At 43.2% G+C, this 23062-nt stretch overlaps 1 protein-coding gene across 1 annotated transcript in view; it reads right to left on the reverse strand.

The window, feature by feature from the left end:
• Nucleotides 1-4317: 4317 nt before the first annotated feature.
• The window catches only part of LOC309549725 (uncharacterized protein), a 233073-nt gene continuing 214328 nt past the window's right edge, over nt 4318-23062 (reverse strand). Inside the window, exon 3 of the mRNA XM_082250218.1 lies at nt 4318-4752. Within this exon, the coding sequence (XP_082106344.1) occupies nt 4596-4752 (157 nt within the window). The 3' untranslated portion in view covers nt 4318-4595. The remainder of the gene's footprint in view (nt 4753-23062) is intronic.

The raw sequence follows: 23062 nt of genomic DNA on the forward strand, positions 1-23062 counted from the left end.
TATTTAACACAGTCCTGACCTCAGTATCTGAGGAAAGGGATTTAGGAGTAATTATTTCAGAAGACTTAAAGGTGGGAAGACAATGTAATAGAGCAGCACGAAATGCCAGCAGAATGCTTGGATGTATAGGGAGAGGTATAAGCAGTAGAAAGAGAGAAGTGCTTATGCCGCTGTACAGAACACTGGTGAGACCTCACTTGGAGTATTGTGCGCAGTACTGGAGGCCATATCTCCAGAAGGATATAGATACTCTAGAGAGAGTTCAGAGAAGAGCTACTAAACTAGTACATGGATTGCAGGAAAAAACTTACCAGGAAAGGTTAAAGGACCTTAACATGTATAGCTTGGAAGAAAGAAGAGACAGAGGGGATATGATAGAAACTTTTAAATACATAAAGGGAATCAACTCGGTAAAGGAGGAGAGCATATTTAAAAGAAGAAAAACTACCACAAGAGGACACAGTTTTAAATTAGAGGGGCAAAGGTTTAAAAGTAATATGAGGAAGTATTACTTTACTGAGAGAGTAGTGGATGCATGGAATAACCTTCCTGCAGAAGTGGTAGCTGCAAATACAGTGAAGGAGTTTAAGCATGCATGGGATAGGCATAAGGCTATCCTTCATATAAGATAGGGCCAGGGACTTTTCATAGGATTCAGATATATTGGGCAGACTAGATGGGCCAAATGGTTCTTATCTGCCGACACATTCTATGTTTTTATGTTTCTATGGTCTATCCCATAAAATCCCAATAAAATACATTTACATTTTTGGTTGCAACATGACAAAATGTGGAAGATTTTAAGGGGTATGAATACTTTTTCAAGACACTATATCTGACATTGAGTAGCAGGATATTGCCAGTATATGGGAGTATATAGGAGCCCCAGCAAGAAATCAGTTTAGAAGGAAAAATTTTATTACCAAAATGATTAACGGAAACTAATCTTTAACATATCAAATATGCTAATCTTTAAAACAAAAACAGCTAAATGCACAGATGGAGTACATACTGTATTTTAGGACCTTTTTACTATCCAAAGGGTTTGCATTTTTTTCCATCCGTTCTGGAAATGTGCACAGCTCTGCCACAAAAGAAAGCTCTGTCTGGTATTGCAGGAGACCTAATCTCTGGTCTCCCAAGACAATAATCTTCTGGGCACAGCACACATCTCAGTAGCATAGAGAACACCAGACCCTAGACCCACATGAATACCCTCTAAGGATGTTCTAACTATTTACTCCTAATCTTGAACACCCACGTTTTTGAATTTTTATGGATTTGGTGGTGGTCAATCTAGGGGTGTACTTATTTTTTGCAATACGACAAATCTGCATTTTTCTTATTGAATGCAAGTAAATTCACTAAATCCATTTTCTGTATTATTTTTTCAAGTGTATCACCTTTATCTGTTGGCATTGTCTAAATGAGTACCTAAATTTTACCGGTTCAGATATGTCGAAAAAGTCTGCATTTTTCATGGTGTGTACTGTGCTGTACTGTGTGTAATATACTATATATATATATATATATATATATATATATATATATATATATATATACACTCACTGGCCACTATCTTAGGTACATCTGCTTAATAGATTGGCAACACAAATTGCTAATCAGCCAATCACATGGCAGCAACTCAATCCATTTAGGCATCCAGACGTGGTCAAGACTATTTACTGAAGTTAAAACTGAGCATCAGAATGGGGAAGAAAGTGGATTTAAGTGACGTTGAACATGCCGTGGCATGGTTTTTGGTGCCAGACGGGCTGGTCTGAGTATTTCAAAAACTGCTGATCTACTGGGATTTTCACACACAACCATCTCTCGGGTTTACAGAGAATGGTGGGAAAAAGAGAAAATATCCAGTGAGTGGCAGTTGTTTAGAGGAAAATGCCCTGTTGATGTCAGAGGAGAATGGGCGGACTGGTTCGAGAGGATAGAAAGGCAACAGTAACTCAAATAACCACTCGTTACACCCAAGGTGTGCAGAATACCATCTCTGAATGCACATCACGTTGAACCTTGAAGCAAATGGGCTAAAGCAGCAGAATACCACACCAGGTGCCACTCCTGTCAGCTAAGAACAGGAAACTGAAGCTACAATTCGCACAGACTCACCAAAATTGAACAATAGAATATTGGAAAAATGTTGCCGGGTCTGATGAGTTTTGATTTCAGCTGCGACATTTAGATGGTAGGGTCAGAATTTGGTGTGACAACATGAAAGCATGGATCCATCCTGCCTTGTATCAATGGTAAGGCTGGTGGTGTAATGGTGTGGGGGATATTTTCTTGGCACACTTTTAGCCCCTTAGTTCCAACTGAGCATCGTTTAATTACCACGGCCTACCTGAGTATTGTTGCTGACCATGTCCATCCCTTTATGACTACAGTGTCCCCATCTTCTGATGGCTCCTTCCAGCAGGATAATGCACCATGTCACAAAGCTCAAATCATCTCACCACTGGGTTCTTCACAGTGACAATGAGGTCACTGTACTCTAATGGCCTCCACACTCACCACATCTCATCCAATAGAGCACCTTTGGGATGTGCTGGAACATGACAATGAGGTCTCTGTACTCAGGGGAGGACTGGGAAGAGGGGCAGGGTGGCAATTTCCCCCCAGGCTGCTCTGGTGTCGGGTAAAAAAGTTGCACTCAGGGCTGGATTAATGTAGGGGCCAGACACTGTATACAGCTGCCGGCCGCCACTACACAATGTTATATTTGCAGAGCTGCAGCAGAGCGGTATGTGCGCTCCTGCACCTGGCCGACACAATACTAACACAGTCACTTCCCTGTCAGGCAGTGTGATCTCCGCCCAACAGGAGCTTCCTAGGCCCCGCCTGGCGTGTGTTATTCAGAGGCCAGGAGCATGGGATGGAAGAGGAGGGGTGCTGCCTCTGTGACCTGCTGGGAGCATCCACTACCATGGACAAGTGAGTGAACAGAAGCTGATAGCATTGCTGCACTGCTGTGTCTTATCTGTGTGATCCTACTGTAGTGGTTAACTTTTTTTAATGTATTGCCATTGGTCACTGAGGCATTAGTGACCAGTGGCAATACATTAACCCCCTCCATGCTGCATATTACAAATAGCATAGTATATTAACCCCCCCCCCAAACAGGTAAAGTGGTTGTAAAGGCTGAAGGTTTTTTACCTTCATACATTCTACGCACACTGATAGGATGCACTGAGGGACACCGATAGGCTGCACTGATGTTCACTGGTGAGGCTGAGCTGATGGGTACTGAACAGGCTACATTGACGGGCACGGGTGAGGCTGAGTGGATGGGCACTGATAAGGCTGCATTGATGGGCACTGATCAGGCTGCATTGATTGGCACTGGTGAGGCTGCATTGATGGGCACTGGTGAGGCTGCATTGATGGGCACTGATCAGGCTGCATTGATGGACACTGGTGAGGCTGCATTGATGGACACTGGTAAGGGTAGATTAATGGGCACTGGTGAGGCTGCATTGATTGGCACTGATCAGGCTGAGTGGCACTGATGAGGCTGCATTAATGGGCACTGGTGAGGCTGCCCTAATGGGCACTGGTGAGGCTACATTGATGGGCACTTGTGAGACTGCATTAATGGGCACTGATGAGGCTGCACTGATGGGCACTAGTGAGGCTGCATTGATGCATTATTTTTGTTAAACCTCCTTTGTTGCTATTAACGTTAAATGATGTTACCACATTGCAACATGTTTGTCATGCTTCAAAACATCAATATCTGTTATAAAACCAGGTAGGCATGGATGGTGAGCTGATTCAATGGTTCAGTGGGCCCCTTGACTGGACTTGCCCCCTAGGCCTAAGGCTGCCAGCCCTCCCCTGAGCTCCCCTCAACCCCCCCCCGGTAGCCCGGTCGGGAACCCATATTTGGCCAGTGAGTAGAGAGTACCTAGAGCGGAGCTTCAGCCTGGATTGGGGGTCAGGAGGAGGCCAAGAAGATGGAGAGTGGGAGGAGGGCCGAGTTGCTGCACCATGGGCCTCTGGTTTGTACTTGCCCCCTGGGCTGAATTGTTTTCAGGCAGTCAGCTTGTACACAAAGGACTACTACCAGCAATGATAATCTTTCATGTGAGTATACATGCAGTAGCTGCATCTTGTCATCAGTATATATGATTATAAAGGTTAAAACATTTTTTAAAACAAGATTTTTTACATTAAACATATTTTTTTCCAGGTGAATAACTAGACAATAGATGATTATATCAGTTTGTTTTCCTCTTCTCTGAAATGTAAGCAGAGTAAACTCAGAATGAGCAGGCTGCATGTGATCTGACCCCCCTCCAGAGTATCTCATTCCTGCCGCCTGTGTGGTTTACTTCTCTGTATAGACCGCACTGTCCTTCTGCTCCCTCCCCTCCATGATTGTATTATTGAGGGATAGTAGGATACGATGCCAGTGCTGGAAGACTGTATAAAAATATACGACATTGGTTATATTTACTTATTTAAATGGCTCCTGATTTCAAAACAGTATCCATAGGACAGAAGTTCTTTTAGTGAAAGTGAGGTGAGTCGGCCATCTTGTCACAGTGAGGTTGGGCGGCCCATTGGGGAAGTTGCGGTCAAGATTTGAGGTTGTTTCTGTAGACCAGGGTGGTTGTCCTTTCCAGCTGTTTTTCCATTAGGAGGTCCAGGTCTTGGGAGGCCTTGTCCAGTTTCTCGGCCAGGAGAAAAGTGGTATCCAGCAGATGATCCATCATAAGAAAATTTTTCTTCAGTCTACGCGAAAAACAGAAAAATAAAATGTTTTATAAAATTATTTGCAAATATTTTTTAACAGCCATAATTTCACAGATCTACATACATATCGGTTGGCTTCCTCTAGACCAGCCTTTCTCAAACTTTTCAACACAGAGGAACTCTTGAAATAATTTTCAGGTCTCAGGGAACTCCTGCTAATATTAATGACTATAACTACAACTCATGATACATTAGTGTGATGGTCAGTGGGATGAATGCTCCTTACACTTGTGGACATTGGGAAGAATTACCTTCTTCCAGATAGCTAAAAATATCAATGGTGTCAGGGGAACTTATCTGAGAGGCAGAAACTGCCCATTGCTCAAGGAACCCCTAGCTACCTCTGGAGGAACCCTAGGGTTCCAAGGAATCTTGGTTGAGAAACATTGTTCTAGATGCTAGAATTATCTGGTACACCCCCTATGGATGAGAGGAATTTATACACCTCTGTTATAGGTCAGTTTATTCAGTATTATCTTTGCCATTACTTAAAGAGGAAATCCAGTCCCCTCTTTACTGGTTCTCTCCCGGTAACGCCATCATGGCACATTCACAGATGCACTGAAGATCTCTGGCAAAGCCAGAGATGCACAAAGATGGCAAAGGTTTGGGACATCCATAATAGCTATCCTTGCACGCTTGCGCAGATGTTCTGGGAAACCCACACGTGTGCAGATGCGCCCCAGGACTCACCCGGAACCTGAAGCCCTGTTGCACATCTGCACATGGTAAATAAATAGATAACTTGTGCATAACCAACACACTAAATGAAGACCAGGAAGCAGCCAACACTCAAATGTGTCCCCACATGAAACAATATTAAGTTAAAAATAAAATAAATGTGGCGCTACCTCCAAGGTGCTACCGTGTTTCCCCGAAAATAAGACATAGCGTGATTTTCAGGGTGGGCTACAATATACCTATAGCCCTACCCTGAAAATAAGCCCTAGTAAAGTCCTTGTAAAAATATATAATCTGTTTTATAAAAAGATTATATAATGTCCAGTGTGTCTACTTTATAACTTTATTGTGGAATATACCTTATTTACAGCGCCGATGGGCACTCACGTGACCCGCCAAAGATCTTTTCCTCTCCTCCCGACTGACGTCAGAGGCCCCTCCCTCTGAAGTGCTCGGAGCGGGGCTAACGTCAGCGGGGATCTTGGCCCTTCCCTCGGCAGTGCTCGGAGTCGGGAAGAAGTGCTCCGGTGGATTACATGAGCGCCTAGTGGCACTGTAAATAAGATATTTTCTGCAATAATGTTACAAAAGGAGACTCACTGAACATTATATAATCTTATTACAAAACGGATTACATATTTTTACAATAACTTGAACTAAGGTTTATTTTTAGGGTTAAAGATGTCATAATGATGACTCCTGAGCTGACAGAGGGAGAGGGGGAGAGAAGACAGGGAACATAGATAAGACATCCTCTAAAAATAAGCCCTAGTGTGTTTTTGTAGCCAAAATTAATACAAGACCTGGTCTTATTATTGGGTAAACACGGTACTAATCAATTTACAGTAAAGTAAATCAGCTTGTGTTAAAAATAAATGCAAATAGCAGTTGAATGATTAAATAATATTCATGAAAAAAATGATTGAATTTTTGAGGGTCCATTTTAATCAATTGATAGAAGAATGTGAAGTTTACAAAAGGATAATCCAAGTGCAAATAAACGTCAGCTCTTAAGGTGTTGTAGTCACATTCCCTTTCACCATCCAGAGTACACCCAGTGTGTTCTAGTAGCTCACCTCAAGTAGAGACCAAAAAGGTCTAACAGCGCTTTTGGTTTGTAAAAATATTGTGCTGCGTTGCATCACAGATCACGTGACTTTCTGAGGGGCCCTTTCTCAGCCCTTGAGAAAGTCACGTGATCTGTGACGCAACGCGTCGGTAGCAGCCGGGTGACGTCACTTCCAGTTTCGATACTTATTGATGCTGATTGTCTTTTACCTAAATGTAAGTTACTGCTGTTGAGTAAATCTTTTTTTATACTAAATACTGCACAGTGGAGATTTCCTTTATCTCGTGTGGCCCTCACTGAAGGGAGGAAAGGAGGACTGTGACGGCATATTGGGAGAGATATTAACTATCTAAAAACTGCTCCACTCAGCCCATCCTGGGTCTGTGATCTGAGGAGAGGAGATTATATAGTCACCTGCTGCAAGATTTGTATACATCAAAAGCGCTGTTAGACCCCTGTGGTCTCTACTTGAAGTGAGCTACTAGAACACACTGGGGTGACTCTGAATGGTAAAAGGGAGTGTGACCACAACACCTTAAGAGCTGACATTTATTTGCACTTGAATTATCATTTTTCATACTTCACATTCTTCTATCAATTACCATATTATTTTTATAATGTGCACAATTGATTGAAATGGACTCTCGGTTTGCTATTCGTTAATAAACTGTGTTTTATCCAATTATGTTTATGGACACTTTTCTATATTACTTCTAATCATGTCATATATCCATCGAAGTGCTGTGCGGATTTCACACAGAGTAAGGGAAGCTATATTTGCCTATTCCCTTTTTACTACTAGAATTTTTTTACAGCACAGGTGATTTGGAATCACTGCCCAGTAGGGATATTATATTTAATCTTTTTTTTCATGAATTGTATTTATTTATTTAACTGACGTTTGTACTTGTTTTTAGCACAAGCTGATTTTCTTTAATGTGAGTTGATTAATAGCACCTTGGAGGTAGCGCCACATTTATTTTATTTTAACCCATAATTTCTGGCAAAGGGGGACACAAACATCATTCTTGCTTTCTTAAAAAAAAAAAAAAATATATATATATATATATATATATATATATATATATCACTACTCCTAAGTGAAAATGTCCAAATTGGGCCCAATTAGCCATTTTCCCTCCCCGGTGTCATGTGACTCGTTAGTGTTACAAGGTCTCAGGTGTGAATGGGGAGCAGGTGTGTTAAATTTGGTGTTATCGCTCTCACTCCCTCATACTGGTCACTGGAAGTTCAGCATGGCACCTCATGGCAAAGAACCCTCTGAGGATCTGAAAAAAACTAATTGTTGCTCTACATAAAGATGGCCTAGGCTATAAGAAGATTGCCAAGACCCTGAAACTGAGCTGCAGCACAGTGGCCAAGACTATACAGCTAACAGGACTGGTTCCACTCAGAACAGGCCTTGCCATGGTCGACCAAAGAAGTTTAGTGCCTGTGCTCAGCGTCATATCCAGAGGTTGTCTTTGGGAAATAGATGTATGAGTGCTGCCAGCATTGCTGCAGAGGTTGAAGGGGTGGGGGGGGGGGGGGGGTCAGCCTGTCAGTGCTCAGACCATACGCCGCACACTGCATCAAATTGGTCTGCATGACTGTCATCCCAGAAGGAAGCCTCTTCTAAAGATGATGCAAAAGAAAGCCTGCAAACAGTTTGCTGAAGACAAGCAGACTAAGGACATGGATTACTGGAACCATGTCCTGTGGTCTGACAAGACCAAGATAAACGTGTTTTGTTCAGATGGTGCCAATCGTGTGCTGGCAACCAGGTGAGGAGTACAAAGACAAGTGTGTCTTGCCTACAGTCAAGCATGGTGGTGGGAGTGTCATGGACTGGGGTTGCATGAGTGGTGCTGGCACTGGGGAGCTACAGTTCAATGAGGGAACCTTGAATGCCAATATGCACTGTGACATACTGAAGCAGAGCATGATCCCCTCTCTTCGGAGGGCAGTATTCCAACATGATAACGACCCCAATCACACCTCCAAGTCAGCCACTGCCTTGCTAAAGAAGCTGAGGGTAAAGTGAACTGCCCAAGCATGTCTCCAGACCTAAACCCTATTGAGCATCTGTGGGGCATCCTCAAACGGAAGATGGAGGAGCGCAAGGTCTCTAACATCCACAGCTCAGTGATGTCGTCATGGAGGAGTAGAAGAGGACTTCAGTGGCAACCTGTGAAGCTCTGGTGAACTCCATGCCCACTTTTGTGAGATACTATATATACACATATATATATATATATATTGTGAGGGATTAGCTCGGTGGCGGGTGTGGATGACCCCTTGGGGGGTGCGTTTTCCCAGAGAGGTAGCCGACAAGTGCTTGCAAACAAACAGTGTGGTTTATTAAATGGTGTTTTCTTCACCAGGCTGTATGCAGCAAAACATCCAAAATAAAATAAAACAGAAAATAAATCCTTGCCTCTGTGGGCGGCTACCTTCTCACAACTGGAACCTGCCTAAGTGTCTGTCTCCAACCTACCGTCGGGCAGACTTCCTTGTCCTACAGCGGACACTCAATAGTCCTTTTATAATAGCTTCACAGGGCAACACAGTCCTTTTGTTTCTTTCACATCAACAGTTCGTCTTCTCACCTTTGAGACGTATTCACCCTTGGTTACCGTCCCGGGCACACATCACTCCGGGGGGTCTTCTCCCAGGCCCACACATCCTGTCGGGAGGCACACGCTGACTGTCCTCCTGCTCCCAGCCCACATGGCTTCAGGATGCAGCTTCTGGAGGCAGCAAACAATAGGAATTTCTCTGAACAAATTATAGAGCCTTAACTCCCTCATTCTGAACAGGTGAAGGCCTTTCAATTTCCTGCTGGCTAGCTCTGTAGCCAACACCCTAAATTAATTAATGGACTTTCTAAGTCAGGTGGAAATGTATCTCCTTCCTGTGACTACATTCCCAGATTTAGCTGACTTCCTGTTACATACCCCCCCCTCTTGTTTCAACCCTAGGGTTGGGACACATATTTCCAGGCACGCATGTGTCAGGCACTGCTGACTCACTAATAAGCCTCCTATTATCCTCAAGCTTCCGGATGAAACTGTTTTGTCATCTTCATTGACAGATTTCTCATAAATGCCACACAGTTTGTCTCTCATCTCATATACACATTCTTCAACTGCATTTTTGGCATCATTTTGCTCCTTCTCGTTTCTGTCATCTTCATTGACAGCTTTCTCATAAATGTCAGACAGCTTGTCCCTCATAACCGTCTGTCCAATCCACCATGGAGGACCGTGATCCATAGGCAACTCAATTGGGCTAGTCTTAATGTCTTCAACATTCTTAAGACGCCTCTCTCTGCAATCCATAAATGTTTTCCACAAAACTTTGAGAACCTTTGCTTCACTAAGCTTTGTTCCAAGTAGGGACTCTTGACATCCCTCTGTGACTTGAGTTGCCTCTCCATACAGCTGTACACAATCATTGACTTTTTGTTGTAAAAGGGAATGATCTTCCTTCTTGAGCTTTGCTTGCTCTAAGATGCTGTGCAGAGGATTTTCCAATTGAGACAACAGGCTGTCACATATTTCTTCAAAGTGACCCCTGTTCCTTTTCCCAGAGATATCAATATCATTCAAACATTTCATATTCATAGGCAGATCTGAAGCATTTGCACTCATCAACTTCTTAAACTTTTCGCCCTCCTGAGCGAGTCGCAGTAAAGGCCTACTATTTGATTTGATATTGAGTTTATATTTCTTGCCAAACTCTTCACAGAAGAAGCCAACCAGAACATCATCAACTTTCCTTCCACCAACATAGGGGTCAAAGGCAACAACACAGTTGAACCCAGCGATCTGGGTGGTATCCATTATAGACCTCCTCTCTGCATCAGTGAAGAAGCATGGAACTGCAACACATTCTTTTACAGGTTTCTTCAATGCACTTTCTGCTGAACTATTTGACCGCTCAAGGTCACCTAGTTCTTTTTCTCTATCTGAATTCCACATGGAATGCATCTCAAGATCACGATCAAACTTCTGCCACCCGTCTTTCACCAGTTTCATTTTAGAAATATTCTCTGAAAGGCACTTGAAATTCATTTGCTTCACGTTTTCACCAACAGCCTTAGTTTTCTCCACTAGGTGGCGTTTGCTTTTTCCTCCCAGATTTATATCACTTGCTTTAGTTTTCTCCGCTTTAGTTTTCTCCACTAGGTTTTCAGCCTGAACTGAGAAATCATCACATTTCTTACACAACTCCTTTATTTGCTGAAGTTCTAATGATACATTTTCCAATGCTTGAAGTTTTTGAAGGAACGGTTTATTCCAAAGGGGTGATTCAAGCCACGTGTCATCACATTTCTGAGGCTCACTCAGGACAGACCCCAAAACACTGATCCTTTTAAAAACTGCATCAGGCACACTATCCCCTCTTTGGGACAGATCCTCTGTTGCCTGGAATTCCTCTTCCAGTTCCTGCAACGGAATCTTCATCTCTTCTACTTGCTGTTCTAAGGCTCGCTTAGACTTTTCTAGCTCCTGAACGCTTTTCACAACATCATCCTTGGAGCTGACCAATTCTTCCATTTCTGTACGCAGCTGTTTAACACTTTCTAGTTCAGCCTTACACTCTAGAGCTTCCTCCAAAGAGCGAGCCAAGAACAGGGCTTTGCTCTCGTTATCACGCACCTCCGTTTCTGCACGTGCGCGTTCTTCTGCATATTTTGCAGACACAGTCTTCTCTTCACCAAGCATCTGATCAAACTTCTTTTTCACATCTTCAACACACTGTAATGAACCAACGCTTTCTTCCATGCGTTTTTTCATATCCGCTATCTGAGCTTGCAATGTTGCGACTTGCTCTGATAGGTTTTTCTTTGCTTCCGCCTCCTCTTTTAATTGTTCCAGGAAGCCATTTTTCTCATCTTCCATTTGTTTGAGCTTTGTGCTAAAACTCAGCCTTTGACACCTCTCTTCCTGTAAGAGTTCCTGCGTGTCTTGCAGCTGCAATTCCAAGATAGAAAAATCTTCCGCAATTTCTCTAGATTTGCTGTCTGCTTGAGAAAGCTGATTTGTAACATTGTCCAACTCAACCTGCAGTCGGTTTGCCTTCTCTGACAGCTTAGCACACAATCGGTCACCTTCTGACACCTTGACTTGCGATTCCAGAAGCTGTGCCTCTACTTTTTCCCTCTTATGTTCACAATCTCCTTTTCCCTGCATAAGAGCCTTCACCTCATTGGCTAGCATCTGGGAATAAGAATGTAATTCTGCCACACAGGCTTCTTTCTCCTTTAACTGCTGCTGGAAACGTTGGGCTTCACCTTTCCAACTTTCACAGTCTGCACGTAATTCATCTACCACATTGCTCAAAGTGGTGAGCTCATACACAGTACTCAGTAATTTAGCCTCTCTTTCACTTTTCTCGTTGTCGCTGAGAGACAATGTCGTTTTCAGAGCGACATTCTGTTCCTGCGACTCCTGCAGGTCTATTTTTGTAACTTCCAAACACTGAAGACTTTTTTCCAGCTGATTACGCAACTCCAACATATCAACCATACTTTGCTTCTGCAAAGTCTGAATTTCACTTTCCTTTTCCATGAGGATGGTATCTTTCTCCATTATAGTCTCTCTGCGTTTTTGCAACTCGACCAAAAGAAGAGCAGTGGATTCTTCCCACTGTAACACATGAGACTTGAGTAGTTCATTCATTTCCTGCAAGTTTCTATGCTCCATTTTAAGCAATTCCAAGGCTTGTTCCTTTTCTTCCATTTTCCGTTGCAAGGCATCCAACTCAGCCCTGCACACATACTCGGTTTCCTCCAAACCGATGGCCTCCATTGGCTGCTGGCGTCTCTGTTTCCAGCCTGCCATGCTCTCTTGATGAGCCTTTTGTTGAGCTGCAAAGCTCTGCTGAAAATCCGCATTTGCCTGCTGTTGAGCTGCATTTGCTTGCTGTTGAGCTGCATTTGATATAATCAGATGTTTCAACATCTCCTCCATTTTGAGCTTACTTTTCATCTGAGCACACTGCGTCTCCATAGCAGTTTCATCAGTGTTGCTAGGGACAACAACCTTCCTCTTTAGTAGACTCTCTTTAGGCATGGATGGGGCTGGTTCAGACGGCAACATCCCCTCCATCCATAGAATCCGGTCTCTCATTTCATCTATCTTTGCATTCTTCAGGCGTTTTGAACGCCCCATCTTCAATAACTCCACAAACAAATTTTTCACAGTCCAGCAAAAATTTTTCAGACCACTGTCTCTTTAACACATGTAGTTTTTCTCTCTCTCTTGCAAGATCTCTTTTCCTGCACACACAGTTAGTGCAGTCACTTGCACCAGACACAACAAAGTTCATCAAATAATTTTGAGACCGCTGTCTCTTTAAAACACTTTTTTTTTTTTTTCTGTCAGGATCTTCTCTCCTGCACACATAGATTGTGCAATCTCATGCACCAGACAAAGTTCATCAAACATATGCACTCCATTGCAGGGATCTCTGCTTATGCCCACTGCATACCTCCACCATATGTGAGGGATTAGCTCGGTGGCGGGTGTGGATGACCCCTTGGGGGGTGCGTTTTCCCAGAGAGGTAGCCGACAAGTGCTTGCAAACAAACAGTGTGGTTTATTAAATGGTGTTTTCTTCACCAGGCTGTATGCAGCAAAACATCCAAAATAAAATAAAACAGAAAATAAATCCTTGCCTCTGTGGGCGGCTACCTTCTCACAACTGGAACCTGCCTAAGTGTCTGTCTCCAACCTACCGTCGGGCAGACTTCCTTGTCCTACAGCGGACACTCAATAGTCCTTTTATAATAGCTTCACAGGGCAACACAGTCCTTTTGTTTCTTTCACATCAACAGTTCGTCTTCTCACCTTTGAGACGTATTCACCCTTGGTTACCGTCCCGGGCACACATCACTCCGGGGGGTCTTCTCCCAGGCCCACACATCCTGTCGGGAGGCACACGCTGACTGTCCTCCTGCTCCCAGCCCACATGGCTTCAGGATGCAGCTTCTGGAGGCAGCAAACAATAGGAATTTCTCTGAACAAATTATAGAGCCTTAACTCCCTCATTCTGAACAGGTGAAGGCCTTTCAATTTCCTGCTGGCTAGCTCTGTAGCCAACACCCTAAATTAATTAATGGACTTTCTAAGTCAGGTGGAAATGTATCTCCTTCCTGTGACTACATTCCCAGATTTAGCTGACTTCCTGTTACAATATATATATATATATATATATATACTTATATATATATATTTAAATATATCCAATTGAGAGAGGGAGGGTGGAGGAAGCAGGGCAATATAATAGTTCAGGGTGAAGGTCTGCTTCAAGATAACACAGTAATTAATAAGTAAATAAGTAATACATATATCATTTTTTTAGTACATGCAAGGATTTCTTTTAGCCCAGATCCTCCTCTTCTCGGGTCCCCCCGCTGGCGCTCCTAGCTCCTTCCGCCTGCTGGGTTCCCCCACAGATTGCTCTGGGGGCACCCAAGCAGGCGTGCTCCCAACCTGCGGCTCTGTATGTCCATTCACACATGGAGCCGCGGATCAGCCCTGCCCCCTCTGTCTCCTCATTGGCTCACTGGCTGTGATTGACAGCAGCGGGAGCCACTGGCTCTTGCTGCTGTCAAAAGCCAATCAGGAGTGCATGTCCCCGGAGAGGCAAGGCTCTCATGGACATCGCTGGATTGAGAGGGGTCTTAGGTAAGCATTGTTGGGGCCGCTGCACACAGAAGGTTTTTTATCTTTATGCATACAATGCATGAAGGTAAAAAATATTGTGCTTTTACAACCACTTTAAGGAAGTATCCCTTGGAGACATTTTTTCCAGGGAAAACTGTCCAAAGCTAGTTTTACAGTACATAGTAAAAACAGTTTACTATGCTTCAGGCATGAATGAACACAGTGAGTGATCAGTACCAATCGATCACTGTATTCATTCAGAAAAAGAAGGGGCTGGTAAACTACCTACAGTATATACCGGCCCCTTCTCCCGCTTTCCATCCTGAAGAGATCCCCCTGTGTGTCTGCAGCTGCTGGTGAGAGAGGAGGGAAGCCAGCAGCGTGCACTGCAGGGAGGGAGGAAGGGGATAAATCACAGGGAGGATGAACAGTGCAGTGGGTGGGGGGGAGGGGGGGAGCAATTAGAGGAACTGATTCCCTGTATGGAGGGAGAGGAGGAGAAGTTTGCTTTCAGCTGCTGCATGCTGAGCTGTACAGGGCATTGGTTCTTTTAATTTCCTCCACCCCCTGTAAAACCTAATGTGACCCCTGCGACCCTTGAAGCTCCACCATGGGGTTATTAGGGTGTGCAGAAAGGAGGGGCTTTCTCAGCTGCATGTATGAGTAAAGTGCAGATGGATTCCAGGAAACAAGGCTAAGTTTAGATGTTCAGTTGGAGGGCAGTAAAATGCGAGGATGAGCAACATTTTTAAAGCCTCCCCCCAACCAACCCCCCCCCCCTTAAGTTACAGAGGCAGTGGACTGGGTTGTCTACAGTTGTGATGCTTTGCACCTGCAGCAAAAACTTTCCATCATGTCGTGATTGGCGGGCAGCAAGCCCCCTGAAAGTGACCCATTCAAGTGAATAGGGAAGCGCTGCAAACATCTGCAACGGCATGCAATGCACAAGGTTGTGACAAGTTTGGCTGCAAAAATGGGGTCAAAATAGGAAGTGAGGTGGTGTCACATCCCCTCCTCACTGCCTGTCAATTGCCTCTGAAAGCAATCTGAAAAGAGGGGGATTCAGGATACACGCTACTACTTTACACATTTTGAACACTGGGCAGTCCTGTTGAAGATAGTACCTCCAACACTATGGGGTAAACAGCATCCCCATTCTGTGTGCTGCTGCAGGGCCTGTCTATCTTGGCCTCAGTGGTCAATGATTGTTGAGACTGGATGCAAAACTCCCACCATCAACACCTCATACCTGTAAAAGTTATACAGATATGCATGTCTAAGTACGGTTGGCGGAGATCCTGAGACACTATTTGTAGTATTATACATGGTAATGTGGAATTTTTCACCAGTGTAATTTATAGGATTGACGCATATTACTTCCCTGAGGAAGAAGCTGTATAGGCTTTGAAACGTGTCGGGTGATTTAGACGTTGATCCAAGTACATAATACACATTGGTGTGCATTCCATGTATTTTTTTGTAAGGTTTTATAGAATACTGTGGTAAATTCTATGAGTGCCTAAAAAGTCCCACCCCAAGGGGAATTTTCTATGGTTCATTATGCCTTTGTCCTTTAGGTTTTTTTTTTTTTTTTGGAGGTTTACAACCTCTTTAATAAAATGATCATTATCTGCCCTTACTCAAGGTATCCATTGCTAGAAATTCTAGGGGGGTGTTTATCAAAGTGATTTATCAACACAAAAAGGCATGGAAAATAATATCTTAAAAATGAATTAAATAGTATTTTTGGTTTGTGGTTCTCAGATGCAGACAGTATATTTGCACTTTAATTACAGAAAGTGTTACTTCAATCTGATCATTGTGGAAGCTCCATCATGGCACCGTTAAGCCTGTAAAACTCTGAGAAATTACCCCTCAAATTAGTTTTTGGTTGATTTTACAAGGATATCTGGAAGTGATACAGTCCTTCCCTTTATGAGATGCGTGCATCCTACATTACGATAAGGAAGACAGCTTCTTGTTCAGAAGTAAGTTAGCCGTAAGATAATTCAATTGTTTCCCTAGATGTTATCAATCTCCTCCTAACCAAAGTGCTTTGTACAACACATAAAGCAGATTCCCTTCTCTTTCCCACAGGAAGCCAACTAAAGAATGTTTTCCGTAAAGTGCCATCTAGAGAAAATCTTTTTAATTTATCTTTTCCCATCAGATGTATTATTGGGAGGATAATTAACCTCTTTCACACAGGAAGAGGCTCTGCAGAGGAGAGTTGGGCGGTGAGCCTCCGATTGCTTTTAAGGGGGTGTATTGCGGCTTTGTACTTTTTTTTATTTTAGTGTGGTCATGACTTAAAAATACAATTTAGCAGAAGGAGCTTTAAGGTTACTTTTCAGTCTTCTTTTGTAGGCAAGAACCATACAAGCTTCGGGTGCCACTCCAAGCAGTCATTCCATAATACTCTGGTGACTGGTACTGGTATACACAGAAAGGAAAGATGGAACGCCACACTCCGTAGAAACAGCCCAGGTCCTCCTCCGACTAAGCTCCATTGAAGGGACGAAATACGTTTGGGGGTGTCCTGTGGGAAGTTAAACTGAAGTTGCTTTCACCTTTTCTCGGAGGGAGAGGAGGAGAAGCTTTCTTTCAGCTGCTACAGGCCGAGCTGTACAGGGCTTTGGTTCCTCTTATTTTCCTCCACTTCCGCAAAACCTAAAGTGACAAAGAGAACACATGGGCCCCCTGGATCATGGGTGGGAACGCCATTGTGACCCCTGCAACCACTGAAGCTCCACCATAAAACATTTTTTTTTTTACATTCCTTCAGTTTCTTCATGGTTTCTGGCCTAGGCCAAATTTTGTCATACATTCCATGAGGCAAGAAGGAGGGGCTTTCTCAGTTGCATGTATGAGTAATGTGCAGATGGACTCCAGGAAGCAAGGCTTAGTTTAGAAGTGTGAGTCTGATGACTTACATTGAAGGCAGCTACCAGGGTCAACTCAGGACAGCCTGTCCCGGCTCCGTATACACACGTGAAGAAGGAAAGATGGAACGCCACACTCTGTAGAAACAGCCCAGGCCCTCCTATGATTAAGCTCCATCGAAGGGACAAAATACGTTTGGGGGTGTCCTGTGCGAAGTTGGACTGAAGTTGCTTTCACCTTTTTTCAGAGGGAGAAGAGGAGAAGCTTTCTTTCAGCTGCTATGGGCCAAGCTGTACAGGGCTTTGGTACCTCTCCATTTCCTCCACCTCCGCAAAACCTAATATGACAAAGAGACCACATGGGCCCCCTGGGTCATGGGCTGGGAAACCACTGCGACCCCTGCGACCCCTGAGACCCCTGAAGCTCTACCATGGGGTGATTAGGGTGTGCCCAAGAACATCCTGTGTGCATGTCTATGATATTTACTTGTGTTAAACTGTTTTTTTTACATTTCTTCGGTTGCTTCCTGGTTACTGGCCTTGGCCAAATGATGTCATACACCCCAGGAGGCAGGAAGGAGGGGCTTTTTCAGTTGCATGTATGAGTAATGTGCAGATGGACTCCAGGAAGCAAGGCTTAGTTTAGAAGTGTGAGTCTGATGACTTACATTGAAAGCAGGTACCAGGGTCAGGAGAGCCCATCCTGGCTCTGTATACACACGTGAAGAAGGAAAGATGGAACGCCACACTCCAAAAAAACAGCCCAGGTCCTCCTATGACTAAGCGCCATTGAAGGAACGAAACGCGTTTGGGGTGTCCTGTGCAAAGTTGGACTGAAGTTGCATCTTTTCTCAGAGGGAGAGGAGGAGAAGCTTTCTTTCAGCTGCTACAGGCCGAGCTGTACAGGGCATTGGTTCCTCTGATTTTCCTCCACCTTCGCAAAACCTAATGTGAAAAAGAGACCACATGGGCCCCCTGGATCATGAGACACCATTGTGACCCCTGAAGCTCCACCATGGGGTGAATAGTGTGTGCCCGTCCCAGCTCTGTATACACGTGTGAAATAGGAAAGCTGGAACGCCACACTCTGAAGAAACAGCCCAGGTCCCCCTATGACTAAGCTCCATGGAAGGAACGGAATGCATTGGGTGGTGTCCTGGGAGAAGTTGGACTGAAAGTGCTTTCACCTTTTCTTACCTAGGCCATTTCTTCGGGAATGGGGCCTTCTGTCTTTCCTGTGACTTCTTTTGCTTCAATGCTAAAAAAAGTCTGTTGTTTACAAAGCCTTGTAGTTTAAGCTGATTCAGGGTCATTTTTCACCCTGACTTTCTGTCCCTCCAGTGGTATTAAAGCGGACCTGTACTGTGGAAAAGACTAGCTGAGGGCAAAAGACTACTCACTAGTATAATCTGTTTTCTCTCCGCAGCTGATGTTTTCCAGGTGTTGACTTACTATGCCTTGTTCTCTACTGTGTCCATATGTTAGAGGCAGCCATCTTGGTAAAGGAAATGCTTTGCTTCCTCATATCTTAGGACAAGTAAGGTAATGATAAAGAAGCAGCAGGAGAGGTGGAGGAGGCACAGATCCACAGAATGGATGAAGCAGAAGCAGGGAGATCTTTGCACTGTAGGTCCTCAGGTACAGCTTCCTCTGCAGCAAGGGGAACAGTGGTCAGCACAATAGTGATATCACCAAATCGCACTCCAGATCTGGTGAGACTAGCAGTCAGAGACAGCAGTGCCTTAGATGATCTTACACTGCAGATATATTGCTAAAAGCTGAAGGCACAGGAAATGCAATGCTATTATTAAAAAGGAATTCATACTTAAATTGTATTTCAAGCAAATTACTTGGCCTTAAACATTTATAAGTAATACAGCGCCAGTAATAACTTAATAATGAATATTTAACTTCTTACATAACCTAGATTTGGACTGGTTCCCTTAATGGTGGCTACACGCATATACACTATACTACCAAAAGTATTGGGACCCCTGCCTTTACACGCACATGAACTTTAATGGTATCCCAGTCTTAGTCCATAGGGTTCAATATTGAGTTGGCCAACCATTTGCATCTATAACAGCTTCAACTCTTCTGGGAAGACTGTCCACAAGGTTTAGGAGTGTGTCTATGGGAATGTTTCACCATTCTTCCAGAAGCGCTTTTGTGAGGCCGGGCACTAATATTGGATGAGAAGGCCTGGCTCGCAGTCTCCGCTCTAATTTATCCCAAAGGTGTTCTATTGGGTTGAGGCCAGTCAAGTTCCTCCACCCCAAACTCGCTCATACATGTCTTTATGTCTTTATGCTTTGTGCACTGGTCCAAATCATTCAGTGGAGGGGGGATTATGGTGTGGGGTTGATTTTCACGGGTTGGGCTTGGCCCCTCAGTTCCAGTGAAGGGATCTCTTAGGGCGTCAGAATACCAAGACATTTTGGACAATTTCATGCTCCCAACTTTGTGGGAACAGTTTAGGGATGGCTCCTTCCTGTTCCAACATGACTGCGCACCAGTGCACAAAGCAAGACATGGATGAGCGAGTTTGGGGTGGAGAAACTTGACTGGCCTGCACAGAGTCCTGACCTCAACCCAATATAACACCTTTGGGTCGAGCGGAGACTGCAAGCTCCAACATCAGAGCCCGACTTCACAAATGCGCTTCTGGAAGAATGGTCAAACATTCCCATAGACACACTCCTAAACCTTGTGGACAGCCTTCCCAGAACTAAGACTAAGACTGGGATATCATTAAAGTTCATGTGCGTGTAAAGGCAGGCGTCCCAATACTCGGGTACTGGTAATATAGTGTATATATACAATCATACAATGCGAATAAATGTAACAAACTGACAAAAAAATGTACAAACCAAAGACTCAGTTAATCATTTTGTAAACTCCTGATCAATCCGCCATGGTGGAATTGTGTTGATTATTTCTGATTGATCGAACAAACTTGTCTGAGAACTCCTTGTAATACATATTGATTAAATGTTCATATTTAATAGATCAATTAATATTTCCAATCAATCAAAAAACGTGGAAAAATACCACGTCTTGTGAGGTTCAATACTTTAATCGATGACGAGCAGCTGGTTTGCGATCGATTTGATCTATACTGATCACAAATCCTGTACGGGATAGGAAGATCTTATCACGTTACTTTTTACTGGCCCAGAGGAAGAAACCAAGGAAGAGGTTAATACAGACTGAAGGGAAGCCTCCTGAGATAATGTCCTCTCCTCTATGGGCCATTATGGTGCCGTTATCTCCTGAATGTATTTTACATCTTTTGGATCCAATTATATTATGTTGTACTTTACGGAATTACTGTTTTCTACATTGTTACCTATCTACATTCCTTCATTAGTGAGGTCAGCTCTGTGTTCTACACACTATTGTTCCCAGATTCTTCAATGATCGATGCAGTGATATTATCTGACCCATTTAATTACTGGACACAACATAAAGAACAGTGCCACTTAACAACCCCCGCCCTCCCAGACTCTGCGTTTTATCCGATAGATGCATTAGGCTACATCTAAGCACTTGGAGCTTGGGATGAACTGCAGGGATAGGTATAGAAATGGAATGGACATATGGCGCACTTATTGAATTTTAATGCATCAAACCACGTGGCTCTCTAAAATCTTGTCTTAAAATGATTTTCAGAAAAGAAAAATGCATGTAAGATGTAAGCAAAAAAAAAAAAAATCAATCAATAAAATATAGAGAAGATAGCATGTATTTTAATAAAGCAAAGAGTGGATAGAGCCTCAGGATGTGCTGCAGATGATAGTTCAGGTAAAGATAGAGCATTGTGAACTGAGTCAGCCCTTGGCATCCTATATGTCTAGGATAATTCATCAGTGAGATCTCCCTTGCATTATTTTTTCCTCTGTGCCCTGTGCTTTGTGTGAATAGAGTCTCATGATGTGCTGCATATTATAGAGGTTTAAAGGGTCAGTCCACCTAAAAGTGACAGTTCAGGTGAAGATAGAACACGGTGGGCTGAGTCAGCCTCTGTCCTCCTATATGTCTTGTATACTCCATCTGTAAAATCTCCCTGCCATTATTTCCATCTCTGCTCGCTGTGCTCTGTGTGAATAGAGTCTCAGGATGTGCTGCATGTAATAGAGGTTTAAAGGGTCAGTCCACCTAAAAGTGATAGTTCAAGTAAAGAAAAAGCATGGTGGGCTGAGCCAGCCCTTGTCTTCCTGTGTCTTGTATACTTCATCTGTAAAATCTCCCTGCCATTAAATAAAAGAGATAAGATTCCGCACTAATGGATATCAGTAAGGCTGCAGCCTACCCCAAAATATAGTCCAAAGGGCTATATCAGACAGTAAAAGAGTAAAACGAGGTAAAATGGCGCTGCCTATTAAAAGGTAAAAGATACACTAATATGGAAGTGATTGAAAAAAATATATGGAAGGGATTGAAAAAAATATACATATAAAATACTGATGTGCAATTAAATGTAAAACACAGTGAATCAATCTATATAAAACCGTGATAAAAAATTGATTTGAAAAATCTACACGTTGACATATAAATATAAGATAAAAAACAAACACATAAATGGTGAATATAAAGTGATATGTGCAATCAATAAAGTGACAATAGCAAAGTGCTGCTGTGATAATGTCCAGTGAAATCACCAAAACTATTAAATAAATTTAAATAAGTCCAAAAACAGTCCATAAAGTGCTTAAAAAGGAAAAAATCTGTGCTTCATTGAAACCAGTGGTAATTCAATAATTTTCAAGGGGTGATCCGGTGATAAGTGTGGGGTGGGAAAAACCATGCACCCCTCCAATGTATCCCGCACTCACCAGAGATATGTACCCCTGCAGGGGTAATAAGCCTTAGGGTATTGGCCTCTCTCCTAGAAATCCCAATGTTAGGCTTTTGGATGGAAGTATCCCTGGGTGTCACCTCTCAGCGCGGTCAAATATCCCCAATAGGCAAGGTCACCATAATAATCCACTTTCCAATGTGGGGAGATATCCCAAAATAGCCATTTCTTAGATACGATGTTGGCTGCCAACAGGAGGGCAAGAGCTTGTTCTTTTGAAAAACAACAGATTGCTGCCTGGATCACCAAATGAAAATAGAAGAAAGAAAGCAAATGCAGACATCGTATCTAAGAAATGGCTATTTTGGGATATCTCCCCACATTGGAGAGTGGATTATTATGGTGACCTTGCCTATTGGGGATATTTGACCGCGCTGAGAGGTGACACCCAGGGATACTTCCATCCAAAAGCCTAACATTGGGATTCCTAGGAGAGAGGCCAATACCCTAAGGCCCCTTTCACACTACGTCAGTTGTCATCTGTTTTTCGTCAGTTGTTATCCGTCTTTCATCCGTTGTCATCCGTTTTTACATAGAGATGCATTGATGTCCGTTTTTCATCCGTCAACGGATGGATGAAAAACGGACAAACGGACAGCGTGTGTGAAAGGGGCCTAAGGCTTATTACCCCTGCAGGGGTACATATCTCTGGTGAGTGCGGGATACATTGGAGGGGTGCATGGTTTTTCCCACCCCACACTTATCACCGGATCACCCCTTGAAAATTATTGAATTACCACTGGTTTCAATGAAGCACAGATTATTTCCTTTTTAAGCACTTTATGGACTGTTTTTGGACTTATTTAAATTTATTTAATAGTTTTGGTGATTTCACTGGACATTATCACAGCAGCACTTTGCTATTGTCACTTTATTGATTGCACATATCACTTTATATTCACCATTTATGTGTTTGTTTTTTATCTTATATTTATATGTCAACGTGTAGATTTTTCAAATCAATTTTTTATCACGGTTTTATATAGATTGATTCACTGTGTTTTACATTTAATTGCATATCAGTATTTTATATATATATATATTTTTTCAATCCCTTCCATATATTTTTTTCAATCCCTTCCATATTAGTGTATCTTTTACCTTTTAATAGGCAGTGCCATTT

Source organism: Pelophylax lessonae (assembly GCF_965119305.1).
Source record: "Pelophylax lessonae genome assembly, chromosome: 3".
In the NCBI taxonomy this organism is placed as follows: domain Eukaryota; kingdom Metazoa; phylum Chordata; class Amphibia; order Anura; family Ranidae; genus Pelophylax; species Pelophylax lessonae.